The following is a 14,727-nucleotide window of genomic DNA, read 5'->3' as shown; positions in this document are numbered from 1 at the left end:
GCAGCTGTTCAATTTCCACAATCTAAAAAATTAAATGTTAAAACGTGTGCGCACGCTTTTCACGCAAGAAATATTTTTTATTACTGTTATAGCCTATATTACTTTTATTAGTTTTCCCTCCACAGTATACATGGTGTAATATTGTATAAATTAAATCATAGTAATACGTGAAGTTACACACTGCCATATAGATATATTTATTGTAACTTAGCGGCATGTAATTCATGTTTTTATTACTTTTATTGCAGACCGGTTAAAACTACTATAGGCTACTGCACTACTACTACTAGTATTATTATTATTATTATTATTGGTATAAACGTCGATGAATTAGCTTCGGAAGATAATTAATCATATTAATATGCAGTAGCCGTAAACTGATCAAATAGCACTTACCATATTGATGTTTAGAAATTCCTAGTAGACATTCCTAGCAGAGATATAGAGTTACATTTTGTCGATCTCAAATATTGTCCAAAATAAGACAACCCATCAAACACATTAATCCTTGATATTGATTTATCCCGATTTTATAGGTACTTTAGCATACAAAGAAAAATTGTATGCATTTAATCAATCTTTAAGCAGATTAGCCTGTTTTATAGCTGTTAAATGCCTTTTCTCACTGTCGGGCTGGAAGTAAATTTTACTATTCTGTCAATCTCGTGTTTTGCGCACCTCTTTCTAAACCACTGTTTTTAGCCTCACACGTCCCGTCATGTGGCCTGCATTAAGGTCATGGAGCATACCCTAAGCATTCGGTTAAACTTTTCCCACTACTGATTCTTTGAACATGATAATATATAAATTGACCATTCCATTAATATGGCTGCAAGCATTTAATAAAGGAAAACTGATATATTTGTATTATTTAACAGATCGTTGGCAAATATGATCATTTTAAGAAATTCTGAAAAAATATAGTTTATCCTTATAAATAAAATCAATACAGTCATCAGAGTAGGCCTACTTAAGTTTAAAATATCTCGTGGCATTATTATTTTTTTCATAATCATTCTGCATACACTATTAAGTTAAATGCTAAAAAAAAAAAAAAAAAAAAAAAAAAAAAATTAGCAGCTTTCTGTCCACAAGATAAGAGACTCGCTGCACAGCCCCCATACATTCAAAGGGGTAATTGCTTCAGAGCTGGAAGTCCTCAGTTGGGTTTGTGACTTTTATGGCACCAAGGCGCGTTTGACGCATTCTTTAGTAAGATGCCCCTTCCCCCCTCCTTACTCATTTTCTTTTTACCATTGAAATCATCAATACATTACAAATGGGGAAAGGAAAAGAACAGACGTTTCCCCTTCAGCGCAATGAAAGCCCGAGGAAATAGAGATAGAGAAAACAAACGTTATAGGGAGATATCTACTGAATAGCAAAAGAATAGTGTGGTAATTTCACTTGGTGACTGACGACAATGCAGTGAATGTCTATTAATATGATATAAAATGTGTATCAGTGGACATATTCACAGTTACTTTTCTTTTTTTATATGAAATTGTGAAATGCATCTTAAAAGGGAGGGTAAACAAAATCGGCGTATGTGGCAATTAGCCCTTGGTAATTTTCTTTCTACATTTCTAAATTTCTAAAATTGTAGTTATATCATCTACACAGAAGTTGTAATTAAGTAATAAAGTTGTTGCGCCAAGAAGACATGAACATAGTAGTATTGTCATAGTAAAACATATACAAATATAGGATTTTTTGGTCTACGTCAGCGACAGTAAGCAACTGTAAAAACCCATATTTCAGGCAATTAACTGAGATGAAAATTAGCTCGTAAAATGCATGATTCTCCAGGGTAGCCTAATTCTAGATTTATCTTCACAATACACGTGGAGAAGATTAACGGATTAACTCGCGGATTAATGCCCAAAAAGATGTAATTAATTGTTCGTGTGAGTGCGTATTCTGTATTTGCGTGTGTGTTTACTTAAACTTTATCAAGTGAAGCCACAAGGATAAGAAGCTACAAGCTCGATATTCCTTCGTACACAGCGCATTCAATTGGCTGAAAGTGGTCAGGTGACGCTGTCATATTGTCCTTCCATGAGCCAAGCCTTGGCTATAACACTTGCTTTGCGCGTCTTAACCGGAGACTGGAAATTAATATTATTGAAATCCTTCTGAAGTTCATTTGAAAGAGAGTTAGGAAAGCGGGCGGGAGACGTGTGTATGTGACAGAAGGAAGCAGACCCCATAGCACAAAGAAAGAAAGTATAAGATTAGAGAGGGGAAATAAGATAGGAGGGTGAGTTGATGAGAGGGCGATAGGAAAGGTATGAATTCGTATTTCGCGAACCCGTCGCTCTCGTGCCATTTATCTGGTGGGCAAGAGGTTTTGCCCAACATGCCACTGAACACGACCGCATATGATTCAGTCAGACATTTTTCGTCGTATGGCACCACAGTGACCCAAAACCGGATTTATGCGTCCCCTTTCTATTCACCTCAAGATAACGTTGTGTTTGGATCAAGTCGAGGACCGTACGAGTATGGATCTAACGTGTTTCTTCAAGATAAGGACGTGCTTCCCAGTTGCAGGCAAACTAGTATGGGACTCAGTGCGCAGAGCCACGTTGCCCAGGAGTACAGCCTGGAACAAGCTCGTGCAGGAACACAGGATCAGAAAGGAAACAACGTTCAGATCTACCCGTGGATGCAGCGCATGAACTCGCACAGCGGTGAGTTTTTACTGCGACTTGGGACATACCCTGGTGGAATTGGTCTGTTTTACGATACGTCCTATCAACAGAGTAGCTACATTTTATGGCCTCATAAACCACTACTAAATCATCAGACTATAAAAGCCCCCTTTTCCAGAGAGGGGAATCCCATTTGGCTACCTCCTTTAATACTCAAGTGCCAAAATAATTTCCAAAACTTGTACAATAAGTGTGAGCGCGTTAGAAAATTATCCAACGAAAAGTGCATTTTGAACCATTTTTAGAGCATGCACTACTATGTTAAAAATGTGACTTAACTTGTCCGATGTACTGTTTGAAAACACACGGTAGCAAAGTTGGTTGAAAGAAATGTTTTAGAATCACTGAAATTCGAAACAAGTTTCGCCTTGCTTTGTGACTGTAATAATGGGTTAAATGCTGCGTATATAGGCTACATTCTTTTGTCAAATTGTTATATTAGTTACCTTATCAAATAAATAAATAAAAATTGCTCCACCAAAAATTATTCCACCAGGATCCCAAACGTGTGTTTTATTTTGCATTCAATTAAGAATTGATCTGTGTAAACTCTTTTTAAAAAATGTATTTACACTTTTCCCCCACAACAGGAGTTGGGTACGGGTCAGACAGAAGAAGAGGTCGCCAGATTTACTCCAGATACCAAACCTTGGAACTGGAAAAAGAATTTCACTTCAATCGGTATTTAACCAGACGCAGACGCATCGAGATCGCCAACGCTCTGTGTCTAACCGAGCGTCAAATCAAGATCTGGTTCCAGAACAGGCGCATGAAATGGAAGAAAGAGACCAATCTAACTTCTACTGTACCGGGGACCGAATCAACGGGTACTCCTCAAGACACCGAGAAGGAGACCGAGGAGGAAACCGAGGAAGTTAAAAAGATTAAAGATTAGGAAGTCCATTTCTCGTTCTCGAACGCCTGTTAACTGCAACGTAACTACCTAAACGGAGAATTTGCAAATATTAATGCATGGACTGTATACTCTGCTATTCCTTTTGACTGCCCCCTCCTCCTCCGACCTGAACACCATACACAAGCTCTACTACCACCACGCCACTAACATTTACCACACGTTGAAACAAATGGATAGATTAAGAGAGAGGAAGACGCACATGTTATCCACCATAAAGCTATTCACTTCTCTTTGTACTGAAATAGTTCTTTATTGGCTGCGTGATGACAATGCCACAGCTGAAATGTTTGTGTGGTTCTAGTGTTAGCTATCATGTTGCTATAGGCTAGTAGAAAATTACATTAGATGAAAATGTATTCGAATTTGATAAGTAGGCTATGTCTCCCAAACTATTAAGCCTCTAAACTGTACCCTAAGCATTCCAGAAGTGAAGGAAACTTATTATATGCACATTGTTTTGTTTTTTTCTTTGTGGATGCATATTTGTACAACGAAACAAACACTGACGGGATGAACTATACTACCTAAATCCTTATTACATTTTATTATCCTTTTTTTTTTCTTTTTTTTTTATATTGCTTTTGCCCCGTCAGTGTTCTGTTGTTCAAAATGCCGCTGTATACTGGCACATTAGCTATTGAGAGAACTTCAAAAATTACATTTCATCATACTTGTAGTTGTGTGCATATAAACTTGTCTTAAAGTGAGAATCACACCAATATGAAAACAAACATATACCTTGGTACGCAATTATATTGTTTGTGTAAACTGTGTATTATTTAATAAAATTCTTGAAAACAAAAACCTTTATTGTCTTTATTTTGACTCCAGCCTTGCGCTCTTCACCATTCATAACGGGTTCACTAAACTTAAGACTTGAAACACTTGTTCGTTTTGAAGACATTTTTATTTCGGCCTACATATCTTTGTGAGTTTGTGAGCAATTCTAATCCAAATAACAAATTAAATTCACGGTTACATTGGAGTTTGGTGTATCGTTAAAGTGTACTTCATTTTACTCAAATTTAATCTGCCCAATTACCTGAATGGAATAATGCAACCTATTATTGTTAATTCCTAATGATTAAAGTAGGCTACGTGACGACTTAGAGACTTTTCATTCAATAAATAAAGCCTTGTCTGTTCAGCGGCAATGCTTGATTGAAAAAACTACATTTGCCTTGCATCTAGTGGCACAACGCAAAACCAGTAGTTCTGCGATCAAATAAAAAAATCACATTTATTTTTGGGAAGCCGCTGCAACAAATGCACATAGGCTACGTTGACGCATTTAAGAGACATATATGACCATAATGGGGATTAATTTCGCAAACACCCAAGAAAACAACAACATACACACGAAACAATCAGAAACCATTACTGTGAAACAGGAGAAACACATATTTGTCATATATAGAATATGGATAATCGTGTTGCTACTCCATATATCGCCTTGATATTTGATTTGTCATAACATCGTATCGCATAGTATCTCTGTGTGTGTGTGTGTGTGTGTGTGTGTGTGTGGCCGCTTTGTCCAGTATTAGACGCCAGATGACGCTCTTGTCTAACGGTCTCGCCCTTTTTTAGCCCAGACCCTTAGATGATTTCCATACCGAGAAGTTATCGGACACGTTTCACTGTCTATCAATAACCTCCTGGGGATCAAGCCAATTTATGACTGGCCCAGGAGCTGCACGTGATTCTATTTAAACATTCCATATTTGGGCATTACACGTCGTATCAAGAAAAAAAAGAAAATGATTTCCTCCTCCTATAAATCCTGCTCTTTTATAGGACAAGCCCAACGTCCTCTAGAAATACAAATAAAGTCCAATAAACAAATAAAACTTCTAAACAACTTATGTATACTTTATTAGCTGATTCAATCTCTGCTGCGATCGGGTGCTTTTTGTGACTCTCTCTCTAAAGTCACTATATTGTTTTGGAAATAGAATGAGCTCATACGTTGGAAAGTCTTTTTCTAAGCAAACGCAAGACGCCTCCTCTTGTAGAATGCACACTTTTGGCAACTATGGTGCTCACTCTGAGTTTCACGAGTCCAATTACGCGTACGAAGGACTTGATATCGGCGGATCCTTCAGTTCTCAAATCCCCTCCAACTCTTTGAAACGGGAGGCGATAAACACAAGCGACCGTGCAAGGACCAGTGCTGCAGTTCAGCGAACACAGTCCTGTTCAGCTCTGGGCTCTCGTAGCTTTGTAAGCACTCACGGGTACAACCCCCTCAGTCACGGACTGTTGAGCCAAAAAGCCGAGGGGAATATGGAAGTTATGGAGAAGCCCAGCGGCAAGAGCCGCACAGACGATATCAAAATGGAGACTACTTCAGCGATAAAGCAACAAACTAACTCGACTCAGCGTCAGAACCAGTCGCAGCCGCAGATATATCCGTGGATGACAAAGCTACACATGAGCCACGGTAAAGTTACGTTTAAAGTTTGTTTTGGAAGAGAGAGGGAAACTGCACGCATCTCATCCTCGTCATTGCATCTCCTTCCTACGTTTTGTCGCTCCATATTTTTCCTCTTGAGTTTTATAGGCCAAACGCAGGAAATAATAAAACTAGCGGCCGTAAATTTTATGACAAAGGCATCTATTGCTCGTAAACCTGTCCTGTTTCTGTGAAGAGGTGATCTCTGGTCAAATTTATGGAGAAATAATTGGTAAAGAAAAGCACAAAAAAAAAAATATTGTATTACATAAATGTACTTATTATTTCTTGATTTAAGCATGAGTTTACATGTTATTCATGTAAACTGAAATTTCAAGAGAATCTTTGCATACGCATTCTTGGCAGTAGACTACTTATGTTTCCGGTTAGTTGGACTCTGCACCACTGGAGTAGCTAATAGAGCAAAGTACAAAAGTATAATGTCAATTTGTATCCTCTAAGCAGTGAGGCATTGTCTTTTTATTTTTATTTATTTATTTAGTGCTTTTTTTTTTACAATATTATGGGTCAGGACATGTTAGGAAGCTAGTGGCCTTCATACATTTATGATTATTATGTTTGTTTTGTTTATCACGTTTGTGTTATTTCTGTGCATGACACTTTCTAATTTCAGAATAAATAAATATTAGCGACATACCACCTGTCCACTGTTTTCATTTTGGATTTCATAATGTTTGATGTATCCATATTTCATTTTATGGATTGTGTTTGGTGGCAACTTCATCAGTGATTATGAAAATATGTTTCCTAGTAATATGCATGAGGACGACAGTCGATACAATTTTACATATAGGTAACCCAATATCTTTCTGATGCCACTTCAGAATCTGACGGTAAAAGGTCACGAACCAGTTACACCCGGTACCAGACACTGGAGTTGGAGAAAGAGTTCCATTTCAACCGATACCTCACACGTCGCAGACGTATCGAGATTGCCAATAACCTCTGCTTGAACGAGCGGCAAATTAAAATTTGGTTCCAGAACCGTCGCATGAAGTGGAAGAAGGACTCAAAGTTGAAAGTGAAAGGAGGACTATAAATAATGTGGTGCACGGCTTCAATTGAAAAAGCCTTAAAGGCAGTGTTAACTTGAAACAACAAATGATTAGATTTTGTTGTTGACAACAGTAAATGTCTTTCATTTGTCTACAGTATCATGTTGTTGTGTAAATATGTCCATTTTTTCGATATTTATTGATAGTGCTCTCTCCCGGGAGATGCTTATTTGAATAATGTATAAGCTTAAACTTTATTTGAATATGATTTACTAAAACCACTTGTATCAATAACCTACATAATATACCATGGCCTGCATCCAGTTACGTTGACTTCAATGTAAGTGCAAATAATGTGGTGCTTTGCTTGAACATTGATCAGTCTCCCCTTTGCATATTGAATTTTGATGGAACTTGTATTTTTATCCATTGTACTTTCTGTCGTAAATACATCAAGTAGGCTATAGTAAACCACACTCCATGATAATAATGCAACAACTGTAGTGTCATATTAAACGCTGTCTATCATGTTGTCTGTCAACCAGCAGCCAAATGGTAATTTTATCTCCATTATTATGTCTGTTGAAATACTGTGCGTTCATAACATTTTGCTCTTTAATTGAATGTGTTTTTTGGGCAAATTTTACAGGCAGGCACCTTGGTATTTCTTTCTATACAGTATACTCTTGAGTATATAGGCAAGCACTGTAAGGAGTGGCTTATACCTCTCTTGCCAAACAAACTACACGACCTACTTTTGTGTGAACCGCATTTGTATGATCCATTACTTCTGTTATTCTTACCATTTGTTTTCGAAGTTTCATTGTTAAGCCACATCGATACTTTTCCAGGCAATAATTAATTATCACAGTAACAAGATTAAATTGGTAAACATATCAGAAAGTTTTGTCAGCTCTGGTTTAAAAGCCGTCTGTGTCCAATAAAATTTTCAATGTGGTATCATTGTAAATAAAATCGATTAAACGTAAAGAATGTCCTATTTGTCTGACAAAACAAAAAGAATTAGTCTTTCTTTACACAAATGCATGTTTTGCATTCAAGGCCCATTTGATACCTTTTGCAGGGTTAAGAGAAGAAAACGTTATGCGCGAAATAATATGATTTTGGTAAAATATTTGTGTATTAATCGAGGACCAAGTGTGCATGTGTATACTTCTAGTGATGAGACATGATTGAACTTTAACGCCTTGGTCACTTATTTACAGTAGCCCTTAAACGGAGGCACATAAAACTTTATGACCCCAATAAACTTTTACAGCACTTCCTCTCACCCATCAGACACTGACAACTGTTTCCTTTTTTAACAAATCGGCGGAAGTTTACACAAACATTTCAAAGTGACGTTTTGGTGTACAAAATCCTTAAAAACAATTAGATAGTCTGCACATTTAATAAAATACTGCGTGCTACTAAATTATAATGTACGGTTTTTTTTTTATGCATTTGAAATATGAAACGAAAGTGTAAAGCATATAATTTAAGACGTTTAAAGTGAAAGGGCAAGTGAAACTTGCCATTTAGAAAATGAGACATGATGTTAGCCACCTTATGTGCAGAAATCACATAATCCAGGCCCATGTCAAACAAAGGACATGGGAGCGTTGACTGTGTGAACAAAATGCTAATTTTCGACTGGCTTGTTCTACTCAGGTTCTTTTACGCTTTACTGTTGGCTTCACACAGGCTCTAGTTTTTCTTAATTCATGCCTTCTCGGCGCTCTCGATGTATTTGAAATGCTACCGAACATTTTAATCTCCATGTTTCTGAATGCTAACATTATATACACACACTAAGCTGAAAATAAAACCAGTCAGCTATAGTCAATTTATACTACTGTTTCAAAACTGCTTTCATTTTAGAATCGTCTCACTCACCTATATTGGAGATTCAATGTAAATTTCCATGCTTCTTTCAATTTCTATACTCGCTATCTTGACCACATTGCGAGTTACGGTGGTTACTATGTTGCTTTTTACACAAACCCCTCTTTTTTTAGCTCTCTTGCCACGTATTTTGAAGTTTTGAGGGTTATTTATGCCAATTGCCCAAAGCAAGACCAGTGAGTGGTGCAGGAAGAGCACGTGGGGTCATTAAAGTGGGTTTTATGGCCTGCAAGACCTGACAAACCCTCAATATATTTACATCATATATAATGTTAACTGTCCGTAATCGCAGCTGTTGGCTAGTCTTATCTCTGAGAGAAAGGCTTAGAGCCTGTTAGTGCGGGTTACTCGCGTCAGGGTCTGTAGAAGTTCGACTCTCCCAAATGGATCCCAGGCGGTTGCAGTAAGTTAATAATCTTGTTTTCCTCTTTTTAATTAAATATGTACTTTCCTCCGCAACACCCACGGGAATTAATCAAGGATGTAATTCAATAGTTCATGGAGAAATTGTGTCAAGTGGTGCGCAAATGTGTCCTCATCTGTTCAGTTTTGATCAATTTCAACGTTTGTGCATTTGTATATTACTGTTAATTTGGCGTTGATGTGGAATTATTGTTCTGGCAGCAGCTTGAAATCTAATTCTGTATATCATGACTCATATGTATTCAAAAACATATTGTATGCATCTTAAAAGCATTGTGCATGTGTGAAGAGCTTTGCCTTGGATCGTAATTAATATTCACTTAAGTATTTGCGTTGTAGTAGCTATATCCAATCACAGAATGTAGCCTACGTATATCAAAATACTAGTGAAAAATGCTTAGTTTGTCCCTAGGATGTGTATGTTGTGGTAAAAGTGACGGTGAAAGACTGAGAAGCTAAGTGATCTTGTATTGGTTTGCAGATGAGAGCGCAGAACATATATCTTTAGATCGGACATAATGTGGGGTCATGTGCAGGGCAGAGAAGATTTGGTGTTGTGTGGTGGGGTCATGTACAGGGCAGTGTGGATGAAGAGTCACATGATTAACTTAACAAAAAAACATAACTGAAATGACTCCAAATGCTTCAAAGTCACATAAAAAGTATACATTTTATTCAAAGCAAATAAAAAAAAAATGGACCACTGTTATTTGTCGGTTTTCAACACCGGATATTCAGTGGTCTTTATTTGACAGATGAGGCTCCACTTGACCATTATAATCATGGTATGAAAAGTTTAAGCCATATCTTACTTTATGATGTTGTGCTTGGAAGTCAGACCCTGTTCATCGACAATGTTCTCTTTAATCTGTGCACAGCGATTTTGGCTGAACAGGAACTCCACCGCCATCGTCATACTGCTGTTTTTTATTTAGTGAAGGCCTGTGTTATATTCTGAGAGTTATTTCAAATGAAAAGAACCAATACCCCAGTTTTGGCATTATGAACTAACTCAGGCCCTTTTGCTGTGCAAAGGTTATACATGTGTCCAAAAATAATTATGAAGAAAAACCAAGATTAAAGGTTGTTGACCTCCCAAACTGTAATTGTGATGATTTTTTATAGTTTAAGGAAAAGAGTTAACTGATAATTATCTTTTTTTTTACAAATATAACTGTGTTTTAAAACAACATTTTTCAAATGACATGCCATTACTCTGAGATGTTAATATAAGATATAATGTCAGATTTGGCAAATATTTCACAAAACAGCTTTGTACAGTTTGCTCAGTCACTGCAATTTGTGGTTTGTAGAAAACAAATGTAAAGACCCATTTCACTGATTGGTTCTGTCTTGTAAGTGTGTGTCTGGTTGCAAATATCACTGAGTTGTAAATTCCATGGCTTGCCAAAGTTCGTTCCTCCAGGCTACTGTTAAATAAATGCTTTTTTTTATATATTTTTATTTTATTTTTGTAAAGAACAGTGGGAGGACAGATTAAGCAGATATCAAAACAGTATAATTGAATGTACTTGATAGAACTCCAGTTAGTATTAAGTTGGTAAACTGCTGACTTTCTTATACAAGTTCTAAGTGAGTCTTATGTGATAGTCCAACATAAACACTGGCTAATCCATTCCCGTAATCAATAATTACTGTTGTGAATTATACAAACATGTATAACATGCTCATTACACAGCACTCGAAATAATAGTTTACTTCAGTCATGCAATTACACAATCCATTTTTATACAATAAATCAAATATAATAAAACAAAAAAATTATATTGCTGTTCATCTCTCTCATTTTCAATGTCCATTCTTTATCCCAGAAATCAGAAAATTCACTCCATCTAGACACTATAATCAAGTGTTTTAAAATAGTTGTTTTTCACAGCTGCTTTTCTCAAATGATGTTGTGTTTAATTATGTGTTCATTATTTATGTGCATTATTATTGGAAGAACAACAAAGCTGACAATGACAATTTTATGAATGTACTCCACAGTTTTATCACATCAAAGCAGAAGCTGATTCCTGTTGGCTCATTTTTGGTTCAGAGCAGGTGCAGGTTTTACTCAAGTTCGAACCACAGAAATAAATTGGTCATGTGGTGTGTACTGTGGTACAACCAACATCACATTCGTTATTGAAACACTTTTAGTAAATGTCCACTTATTAAAGAGATTTAATTAATAACAATTGTTGTACCTATTGATGGAAAACACTTTATAATTTAAATTTATAATTAAGAATCATTTTAACTTCACTATTTTTAGTGAGCCCATATGTGCATCCTTTAATTTTATCATTAAAGGTCTTTGAATACAGTGTCAAAAACATTAACTGCCAATAGGGGGCAATAGTTTTATATTCCTCTGTTTTCTTCTTTCTGAGTGCAGGGGTTCAACATATTCTTTTGTCATTTACCAGGTTACTAATTGACTGGCCATACAAGGAATATGGCAGAAATTTCATTCAAAGAGCCAGCAAATGACACAGAGTTGGAAATGATGCCATTGCACGCAGAATAACTTAACAAGGCAATGCTTTCAATGTTGGAATAGCCTCTGTTAACAATCCACATTCTGTTAGAAGTTCCTGTTTGGACAATCATTTTAAAAATCCAAGACAGAACCCTTATTCTCAATGTGGATAAACTCTTCTTCGTTCAGCAATTGGATGAGATGAATGAATGAAAAAAAAAAAAAAATAGCAAATGGTATTTAGACTGGTGGATATCTTAATAAATGTCATGATTATGATTTATTAAGAAAACGGATGGTCATGACAACAAGGACTGCATTGCTACAGTGAAACAACAGTGTGTAACAGAAAATACTTTGGCTTTAATGCAGGTTTAAACAGTTTAGATTTGTTTGAAATGATACCATAGTGTTTAGATGTTTTCCAGTGTGGAAGCCATTCATCTCACTGACAAACTAGTGGTCCAACACTGCATGTGAATTCACAGTATGCACATATTTACATAGCCTACTGTTAAATTAAACTCTGTGAGGCTGTAAACCTGAAAGAAGCAAACATATCACTTTTTTGTTTTTTCAACAATCCTGAATTGTCATGTTAACCTGACCAAGTAGGAACTCATTTTAGGTCCTCCATTGTTGCAAAAATAACTACATTCATCAAGGAAATAGTTCTGAAAATAACCTGTGCTAAATACATAGCCTTGTCCTACTTTAAAGGATCATGCCTTTGGACAGTTCAACCTCAATGAGAGACAAAGAGAAGTTGTACTAAAAACATTAAAGCATAATTATCAGTAAATATAATGCATTGAATTTAAATGCAGCTGTCAGATTATTATAAGCTTCATGCATGATTTGATATTTTTAGCTTTTAACTGATTACATAAACTTAACTGATTACAGAAACAAAAACTTACAGATATTTATTCAGATATTGATATTCATTTTCAGGATACTGAAAGACTGCCATTATTTCCATCACAGGAATTCAATTGTTTTAAATGTATCAAACCCTTTATATTGTTAAATAGGTTATCCTTACACGCCTGGGAAGATAAGTTTTTATTTTTATTTTCTAAATTGCTTTCTTTCTTTTTAGCGCATGAGGGAATAATGAACGTGAAGGCAAGGAGGACGTCGTCGTTGCACTGGTAAGTCTTACCGTTATTTTCTTGTTCCAGTTGCCTATAATATTCTTGTCCCATCTTGTTTCGCTGCGTATAAACACAGAGGGCAGTGTTCCCTGACAATAGTGGCGAACAACTACAACACATGTTCAAGGCAAGGAAGTGTTTTGTGCTAAAGCTGTTTGTTGTGCTAGTGAGCCAATAAGCTCTTTTTATATATTTTAAAATGCAGCCTATAGACTATATAAGAAAAAAACTATTTCCTAAAAGATACTCTTTTTATTTGCATAGCATAAACAAGTTGTCCACTGTAACATCCACATCTTTTTATATATATGAAAAAACTAAAAAAAAAAACTACATACATTAAAATACAGAATTGTGTAACCCGGCTCACCTCTCTGTTTTAAGCATTTTAAGGGTTTTAAAATAATTGTTATAAAAGTATAAATAAATATAAAGCATATAAAGAATAATGTAAGAAAACATAAACTGTACGAAAAAACAACCTCATAAATTGATCCCACCTTTAAAAAATGTTATCAATACTGTAATGGTTACAAATAGCCCCCAAAAAATGTATATATATATAAAACAAATAAATAGATCTGACGTTAAATATTTAAGAGCGCAAAAGAAAAAATAAAAATAAAAAATGTAGTAAGGCCTTGTCATTTTTATATTGTGGAACAGCGTATGCCACTTGAACTCAATTTCATTCGATATTTAAGGCAAGAAATATGAGCCCGAAAATGAAATAATTCCAAATTACTGCAAAGGGCATAGGCCTACATTAAATATCATATAGGCCTAGGCGTAAAATGTCATTCGTTCAAGCATACAAACAATAGATCCTGGTTATGGACAGCTAAGATATTTTCCCATCCAAAATCTCACCTTTTTTACACAATTTTCTAGTCACCCATTATCTATCTATCTATCTATCTATCTATCTATCTATCTATCTATCTATCTATCTATCTATCTATCTATCTATCTAGGGGGAATCTCCTACAAATGAATCATCAAGCAAATTCGCCGGCGGTTATAGCTTTTTGGAAGTCTCTACATTATAACTAGTTATTGAGCTGGTGCAGGATCTGGGGCCATTTATGTGCAGAGGGAATTCATCGCTTTTCGCTCATCAATAACTCCTTGGCAGTGAACTATTGGAACGAGTCGAACGCGAGGGGTGAAATGCGGGTCAGGCTGTCTAACTAATATTAAAATGCGTCCGCAACACTGAGCAGTGCCGAGTGGGTGGATGGGGGCGGTTTCAGCCTGGTGGGGGTGGACTAAAAATCCCTATCACATCTGCAGGGTCTCGAAGTAAAATAAAAGGCTTGTGATAAGGAAAAAGCTGTTTCGTGGGGTTTTGTTAGTTAAAGAGTTATGTCCTGTCTGTTTGTTTGGTTTTGTTAATATTTAGGGGGGAAAATCTTATTTTTCTCTGGTGGGTTGAAAATTGGATTTGAAAATATGCTCTGTTGCTTTGGCTATATATAGCCTAAATGAATTCTAAAAAGTTGTTGTTTCTTTACTTAACTGTTTTTTTTTACTTTTCTTTGATTAGTTTATATCCTTTTTTATTTCGTATCTGTTCCCGTTTAGATGGCTAAACAGGAGAGAGAAATTCAGGGCACGGTCTTGCAGGTTACCGGGCGGTCATATGGTAATAACGTG

The 14,727-nt window shown here is 36.0% G+C and overlaps 2 protein-coding genes across 2 annotated transcripts; both read left to right on the top strand.

Moving 5' to 3' along the window:
- Positions 1-2,169: 2,169 nt before the first annotated feature.
- hoxc6a (homeobox C6a) lies at positions 2,170-3,755 on the top strand. Its single transcript, XM_084428862.1, has 2 exons — positions 2,170-2,693; positions 3,305-3,755. Exons 1-2 carry the CDS (start codon positions 2,291-2,293, stop codon positions 3,607-3,609), a joined length of 708 nt encoding a protein of 235 aa, XP_084284988.1. The 5' UTR covers positions 2,170-2,290; the 3' UTR covers positions 3,610-3,755.
- Positions 3,756-5,430: 1,675 nt separating this feature from the next.
- On the top strand, positions 5,431-8,088 carry hoxc5a (homeobox C5a). Its single transcript, XM_084428863.1, has 2 exons — positions 5,431-6,073; positions 6,931-8,088. Exons 1-2 carry the CDS (start codon positions 5,587-5,589, stop codon positions 7,143-7,145), a joined length of 702 nt encoding a protein of 233 aa, XP_084284989.1. The 5' UTR covers positions 5,431-5,586; the 3' UTR covers positions 7,146-8,088.
- Positions 8,089-14,727: the final 6,639 nt, after the last annotated feature.

This window comes from Rutilus rutilus (genome assembly GCF_951802725.1).
Source record: "Rutilus rutilus genome assembly, chromosome: 13".
NCBI classification, from domain to species: domain Eukaryota; kingdom Metazoa; phylum Chordata; class Actinopteri; order Cypriniformes; family Leuciscidae; genus Rutilus; species Rutilus rutilus.
This window is presented reverse-complemented; position numbering and strand designations above follow the sequence as displayed.